Source organism: Cetorhinus maximus, chromosome 22, assembly GCF_964194155.1.
Source record: "Cetorhinus maximus chromosome 22, sCetMax3.hap1.1, whole genome shotgun sequence".
Classification (NCBI taxonomy): domain Eukaryota; kingdom Metazoa; phylum Chordata; class Chondrichthyes; order Lamniformes; family Cetorhinidae; genus Cetorhinus; species Cetorhinus maximus.
This window is the reverse complement of record NC_135900.1, coordinates 20,317,236-20,324,908: the sequence shown is the minus strand read 5'-3', so window position 1 is coordinate 20,324,908 and position 7,673 is coordinate 20,317,236. Positions and strand designations below refer to the sequence as shown.

The window sequence follows — 7,673 nt, the reverse complement described above, 5'->3', positions numbered from 1 at the left end:
AATAGCCCTGGAAAGTTGATTTTATATCTGTGGGATGTCAAATTTCTACATAATAATAAAAAAATCCATATTTTAAAAAAGTTGTTTTTTTAGTGTAAGTCTATTTTTATTTTAGCTGCTGTCTAAATCCAATCATCATAATTTATTTTGTGATCTGAAAACTTCAATTGAAGTTTAACTTCGTGGTTTGCTCAATGTGATTGGCTGCTTACCTCTCCTTGCTGACAGCACTACTGCTGCATGCCAAGACATCTGCTAGGCTTGACGCCAGATTTAAACTACAATTAGGATGGAGAAATCTGCATCATGGCGATCACTAGATCTTTGTGCCCAGCTTTCTCCAAGGTCAGTGGCAAGAGCCCTTCCTTCACCACAGATTGCAAAATCCAATTGTAATGTAGTGAAGGCAACAGCAAATTTGAGCACAGCACACAACAATGAGATAAATGATCAGCTTGTCTGTTTCTGGATACTTGTCTGAGGGATAAATGTTAACCAGAACATTGGGGGAAGTCTCAATGATCCGTGTGCCACAGAACAATGCATCAGAAAACAAAGGGCAAATGTGTGAATACCCTCTGAACCTATTTTTCTTTTCGAGCACCCAGGTGAAAGGAAGATGTAATTTTTACTGGAAGGGGGAAACTGAAATAATATTTTGCATCATCCATAGTCCCAAAGCGCTTCACAGCAATTCTTTCTTTAAATTCATTCATGGGATGTGGGCTTCGCTGCCTGGGCCGGCATTCATTGCCCATCCCTAGTTTCCCTTGAGAATGTAGTGGCTAGCTGCCTTCTTGAACTGCTGCAGTCCATAGATTACTAAGCATAGTTATTGTTGTTATAAGACACTAGTGTCAGCCAATTTTTGTCCATCAGGGTACCTCAATAAGATAAAAGCAAAAACTGCAGATGCTGGAAAACTGAAACAAAAACAGAAAATGCTGGAAAAACTCAGCAGGTCTAACAGCATCTGTGGAGCGAGAAACAGAGTTAACGTTTTGTGTCCGTTTGAAGGGTCATACGGATATGTCAATAAGATGAATGACCAATTAATCTGCTTCTGGTGATGTATTATATTAGTTAGGATCTTGGACAAATGCTTGCTCTTTAATTAGCACCATGAATTTGTTTTGGGTATCAGACTTGGCAGCTCTAGTTTGTGGGTCATAATTTCAAGCACCACTTCAGAGGCTTGAGTACATAATCTAGACTGACATTTACTGAAGCACTGAGGGAGTGCTGCTTTTTTGAAGATGCCGTCTTTCAGCTGAAATGTTAAACCAGGGCCCTGCATGTCTTCTCATGCTGGCACAGAAGATTCCATGACATTATTCGAAGAAGAGCATGGGAGTTCTCCTGGTATCATGCCAACATTTATCCCACAATAAGCATTATTTAAACATACTCAGCAGGTCAGGCAGCATCTGTGGAGAGAAACAGAGTTGATGTTTCAAGTTGAGCTGAATGGTCATGTCTACCTGACACATCAACTTTGTTTCTCTCCACAGTTGCTGCGTAACTTGCTGAGCATTTCCAGCATTTTTTGTTTTTATTTTGGATTTCCAGCATCTGCAGTATTTTGTTTTTGTGTCTCATAAACATGATGGTCTGATTTTCTTTCTGCATGTGTGGGGGGGTGGGTGTTGGGAGAGAGGGGCAAGGGGCAACGGCTTGGTGGCAGGAGTTTCCCCTCTGATACTGATCATAATTTCAGGGCTTGGAACATGGGCAGACTAACATGGAAACATGTCAATCAGGTCAGAGGCTGGGAATTCTGTGGAGAGTAACTCACCTCCTGACTCCCAAAACCTGTCCACCATCTAGAAGGCACAAGTCAGGTGTATGATAGAATACTCTCCACTTGCCTGGATGAGTGCAGCTCGAACAACCCTCAAGATGCTCGACACTATCCAGGACAAAGCAGCTCCCTTGATTGGTACCCCATCCACCACCTTAAACATTCACTCCTTCACCACCAATGCATAGTGGCAGCAGTGTGTACCATCCACAAGATGTACTACAGGAATTTACCAAAGCTCCTTCGAAAGCAGCTTCCAAACCTGTGACCTCTACCACCTGGCAGTATAATAATTTTCATAATTTTTTTTGGTTTATTGTGAAGTAGGTTTATTGGGATAAGTATAGTTGGGTCTATTTGCATGTTATTTAATTACATTTGGAGTCAAGCAGACTGCAAGTTTAAATCATCAAAAGAAGCTAGGTGCTTGACATGTTAATGAGTAAACATGGATGCTGGCTTAGCATGTAAGGTGTGAAGGGAATTTGCATTTTTAGATAAATGAAGGGAGATTTGGATTTCAGAGGGATTTTAGTCAGTTTACAACTAGCCAGATAAGCAAGGCTGAGGAATGTGTTTATTTTTTCCCAAAGGTTACTGACAATATTGGCAGCATGGAAGTTTTATATTATAAGGAAGATACAGTTTCAAAGACATATGAAACAATAGAATTTACATATTAAAAAGAGAGAAACATATATAAAGGAGAATAAAAGGCTATGTGTCAGAGGGGAAGGCTATGTAAGATCTAATAGGAGTATATGAAAAGCCTTAATGAAGCCTCCAGCACTTGTGCATAAGTCTGCTGTCTACTGAAACTGAAGCTGGAAAAAAGCCAATTGGAATTCCACTGTCCAGGCTATAATGTTAACTTGCTGGATCTGTTTAAAATCTAACATCTATTTTTGGACCGTTGCCTTAAAGGGAGTGTAACTGGGAGTCAGGTAAATTTGGAATTTTAGTAGTTATAATAGCAGTTGTTGTAGTGCTATGTATGTGCTTTAAATCTTTTATTTTTTCAATAAATATTTTAGTTTAATTTTTAAAAATTTCTACAGGTCTAGTGGACTTATTACTTCCAAATTCAGTGCATGCATCGCATAATAAATACAAATTGCAAAACCATTGTGATAGCATGACCAAGTTTCCCTCGTGGATTTGATCCTCCAGGCACACATCAACTGCCACGTCATAACAGGTAGCAGATGCATGGGAATACCACTACATGCAAGTTGCCCTCCAAGCCACAGACCATCCTGACTTGGAACTATCTTGTTGTTCCTTTGCTGTCACAGGATCAAAATTCTGGAACTCCCTACCTAAAAGCACAGGGGGTGTATCCACAGCACATGGACTGCAGCGGCTCAAGAGGGCAGCTCACAGCTACCTTCTCAAGGGCAATTAGGGATGGGCAACAAATGCTGTCCTAGCCCACATCCTGAGAAAGAATTAAAAAATTGAAGTTGCAGACTGTCACTCACTGCTCCGGCACAGGCTGTGTGCTCACCCCAGTCAGAAGCACCACCACCAATCACTGATAGCAATGAATCAGCAATTACTGAAAGCAGTTGATATAAGAACTTCCCCCTTTTCCCTTTCACATCATTGTAACTAACCCCATAAAAAGTTACAGCTTTAATGGTGATGTGAGTATTATCTATTGTTTAGCGTCCAATCCCTGAAAAAATAATTCTATATTTATGGATTATTGTTAAATGTCTCAATTATGATTAATTACTAGATTTTTTAAAGTAATAATTTTAAAACAGAATATTTCAGTGTCTACCCTCACCATGTGTGTATGTGCCTTTTTTTTCTACATGGAATTTTTAAAGATGTGATTTTTCATTTCCTGGCTTTGAGAATTATTTAATGTGATTGGTTGCTTATCTGCTTATACAGCATGATGACATCGCTGCAGCTCCATGCTGGGAATGACCATTAAAAAACACTACATCCACTGCACAGCAGGAGGAGGTAAAGTTCTCAACACAGAGATCGCTAGATCTTTCAGTGTAACTTTCTTTGAGGCCACTATCTACTCATTTATCTAATTGGGTTTGTGGGACTTTGCTATGCACAAATTGCCTGTCCCATTTTTATATGTCAGCACGGTGACTACACTTCAAAAGTACTTCATTGATTGTGAAGTGCTGTGGGATTTAATGAAAGTCACAATCCTTAAATGCAAATTCCTTCTTTGTTTTACTATAAGATCTATTACACTCTATTGCGTAGTAAATTGGCTTTCCTTGGAAAGGAGAAGGCTAAGAGGAGACTTGATAGAAGTTTTCAAAATCATGAGGGGTCTGGAAAGAGTAGAAAGGGAGAAACTTCCCGCTCGTAAATGGATCGAGAACCAGAGGCCACAGTTTTAAAGTGTTTTGCATAAGAAGCAAATGTGAGGTGAGAAAAACTTTTTCACACAGTGAATAGTTAGGGTTTGGAAAGCATTGCCTGGTAGTGTGGTAGAGGTAGGTTCAACTGAGGCATTCAAGAGGGCATTGGATGATTATTTAAATAGAAACAGTGTGCAGGGTTATGGGGAAAAGGCAGGAGATTGGCACTTAGTTAAAATGCTCAGAGAGGTGGTGCAGACACAATGGGTCGAATGGCCTCCTACACCATAATAACTTTGTGATTCTGTGATTTTCATCAACATGCTTAAAAAACTGCATAATATTTGGAGACCCTGTCTCAGAGAGCTATCTTGTTTTAGTTCACACCCATTGATCAGACCTACAAGCCAAGGTCCCCCAAGTGGTTACAGAAGGACACTACTGAAACAGCTAACTGTAATTTTAATAATTTGGAAAGTACAGTTAATGTCTTTGTCAGTCCACTTAAGAACTAGGTGAGATTAGTAAGGATTTGATTTTGTTTTCGGTTCCAAAGAACTCAGGATAAGGAAATGTTTAGCTTTAATAAGTATGATTGTTAAGGTTACTTTTCAGTTCAGAAGTTAAAGACATTTTGGAATTAGGTTGCAGATTAGCCATTATCTCATTCAATGGTGAAACAGGTGTGACCAGCTTAATGGTCCACTTATGAACTTATGTTCCTAATTTTGGCTGTATTTCTGATGCTATTCACTGTTTCCTGTATTTGAATGGTGAAAAATCCACTCCCACTTTTTAAAATTAACTTCAATGGTATTAAAGATAAACTTAAATTTGCATAGCACCTTTCACGACCGCAGGCGCTTTTCAGCCAATGAAACACTTTTGAAGAGCACATACCATCCTAATACAGGAAATGCTGCAACCAATTTGCACACAGCAAGCTCCCCGTTGATGGGTATGATGAAGGAAAAAGGAACAGGCCAGGTCACTGAGTTTACTAAGCATGTTGTACATTAGATTGATCATCTCAAATTTTGTAATAAAAACAAAATACTGCGGATGCCGGAGATCTAAAATAAAAACAGAAATTGTCGCTGCTGATTTTGGTGGTGAGGAAAGGGATTGTCTCCCACATTGAGCTTCCAGCTGCCCTCAGCAATTCAACCTCACCAGGAAGAGAAACAGCGCATGCGCGAAGGCTGGCGTTCTTACCCAACCCGCCCGTTCCCCCGTAAGACGTCACATCCGTTTCCGGTGGCTGTGACGGAGTCTGCGACAGGAGCCGCCATGGAGCTCGGTATCGAGCGATCGCCCAAAGAGGAGGGCGAGTTGGAGGACGGCGAGATCGACGATGACAACGACGAGAATGTTTACCCGGACTCGCGGTCCGGCTCGTCTTCCACTCCCAAGCCGAGGCCCAGCAATAGCGGGGGCTCGGGCCCCAAAACCCACCGGCCGCAGGGCCCGGGCAACGGCCTCATGTACCGGCTCAAGGAGCCATACCGGGGCTTCTCGCAGCCGCCGCCCCCGCCTCTCCCTCCTCCCGCTCTCCTCGGCGACTCGCCCCGCTCCAACTTCTGGGAGAGGAGCCACGGCACCTTCGGCCGCTTTCGCTTTCGGGAAGGCTCGAACCGCGGCCGCTGGGGCCGGGGATGCCCTGGGGCCGGGCCCCGGGGCTGCAAGAGAGGGAGACCGGGGCTCGGACCTACCTTCATCGGGAGCAACAACATCCGCAGAGATTCCCCACCCAGGAAACGTATCCTTTCCCCGTCACTTAACTTACCCCCCCCCCCTCCGGCTAACCGGAGGCTCCAGGCTTTGGTGGCCCCAGGGCATGGGCCCGCCTGACGAAGCAAATTGGTCGATACTGATGAAGTATCAGTTTTTAAAAAAACCCCACCCTGACTTCCCTCCACTAGGTTTCGGATCAGTAACCGGAGTCAGAAGCCGGCGCCCGATTAGAACCGAGATTTGGGATTCTAATGGTTTTTATCTTTGACAGACAGAGATAAAGAAAGTAAAAGTTCGGTTACAGACTGCCATTTAACAATACAATTGTCCTCGAGGTTCAGAGAGGCATTTTCCTTTCGGAGGTGAATTGGGAAGGGGAAGCTGTCATTGATCTCTACATGGCGGGGGCGGGGGTCGCATGCGCGCAATGAATGTGAGCTTAGTGTGTGAGAATTCAGCAGTCATCTTCACGGATAGCTGGTGAAAATGTAATTTGAGGGCAAGTGACGGGTGTGTTCAGCTGAAACCCTAAATCAGGAAAGTAGAGATTGGGTGGTTTGATTTATGAGCTTCATGATTTATTTGCAATGTGACCATTTGTGTTAGTCTGAGTGTGCGTGCAAATATGTAAGAATGGCATGTCATGATTGACTAGAGGGTTCAAATAGTGATGTGGCAATACCAGGTTATTCCAATACTGGGTGGTGTCTTTGCCTGCTCTACTAAAAATATTTACTGATCCACTTAAAATGTGTATGACGTAGGTTTCTTAGCTCCATGGAGACTTGTTTGGGTACATTGACAAATATCTAAGTGGAAATTTTATGTATAGATATTTTGAGATATTTCAGCTATATTGAGATGGCAATCAGTGTTCCAGTGTTAGCCTTAGAATCTTATTGGCTGAATAAACATCATGGATGATTTTGTAATTTGGATTTGGTCTATTGTGTTAATTCCTTTTATGGAAACCTGGTTCCTTGTATCAAACCGTCATTTGACTGTTCTAATGAAGGCACTGAAAGATTAGCCTAATGTTTCTCTTTTCAGGTGGCAAAGGAAGCAATAACCTGGAATTCACTGCAATTTGTGACCGATGCCATAAATTAGACTGTTTTGCTCCCCAATCCTCGAGTGGCAAATTTGCCAAATTTTACTTGAGAGCTAACTTGAATATGCTGCAGTGGTGTTATCAGTGTCAGCAAAGTTATCAGGATCAAATACAGAATGTGACAAGTTCTTTAAGGTCTCCATAGAAGTATGAAGAGCTAAACAATTCATACCAGTTTCCCCTTTTCATTGTATTAATCTTTATACTTCTACCTTACTTGACTGTAAGTAGCTTTCTTATTTTGTAATTAATTCTCGCCGTTTCAGTTGGAATGGTATGAAAACAAAGCCGCTCATTGTTGTATTCAGGTGCCTGATTCGTTTCATTTCTAACAATCTATCTTGTCAAACCCAGCACGATCACATTTTTTTTTCACACTAGGAATCCATTTTTCCCCATTCATTAAACTCGGTGAAAGTGACAATCCTCTTTTTCCATGGCTTTGATTAATTTTCCTTCAGTATCCCTTTAAGAGCTACAATTGGCCAGTAGTTTGTCAGTACGTAGAACGTCTTGCAGCTGATGCACATTTCTGATGCAATTATTCTCAATCAAATGCTTGATTTTGTGAAACTGACGTAAAATGTTTGTTTCAGAAATGCACAAGAATGGATCAGAATAGCCATGCAGTATTGGCCATTCATTGTACCAAGCACACAGTTGCTTTGGTGTGAAACTCTGGAAAATG

General features: G+C 41.8%; 1 protein-coding gene across 2 annotated transcripts in view; it reads left to right on the top strand.

Moving 5' to 3' along the window:
* The first annotated feature begins 5,396 nt into the window (after positions 1 to 5,396).
* zfc3h1 (zinc finger C3H1-type containing) overlaps positions 5,397 to 7,673 on the top strand; it is a 73,021-nt gene continuing 70,744 nt past the window's right edge. The window contains exon 1 of one of the 2 annotated variants that reach the window (XM_078567916.1): positions 5,397 to 5,899. In XM_078567916.1, the coding sequence (XP_078424042.1) occupies positions 5,431 to 5,899 (469 nt within the window). In that variant the 5' untranslated portion in view covers positions 5,397 to 5,430. The remainder of the gene's footprint in view (positions 5,900 to 7,673) is intronic. The other variant, XM_078567917.1, reaches the window with a different exon arrangement.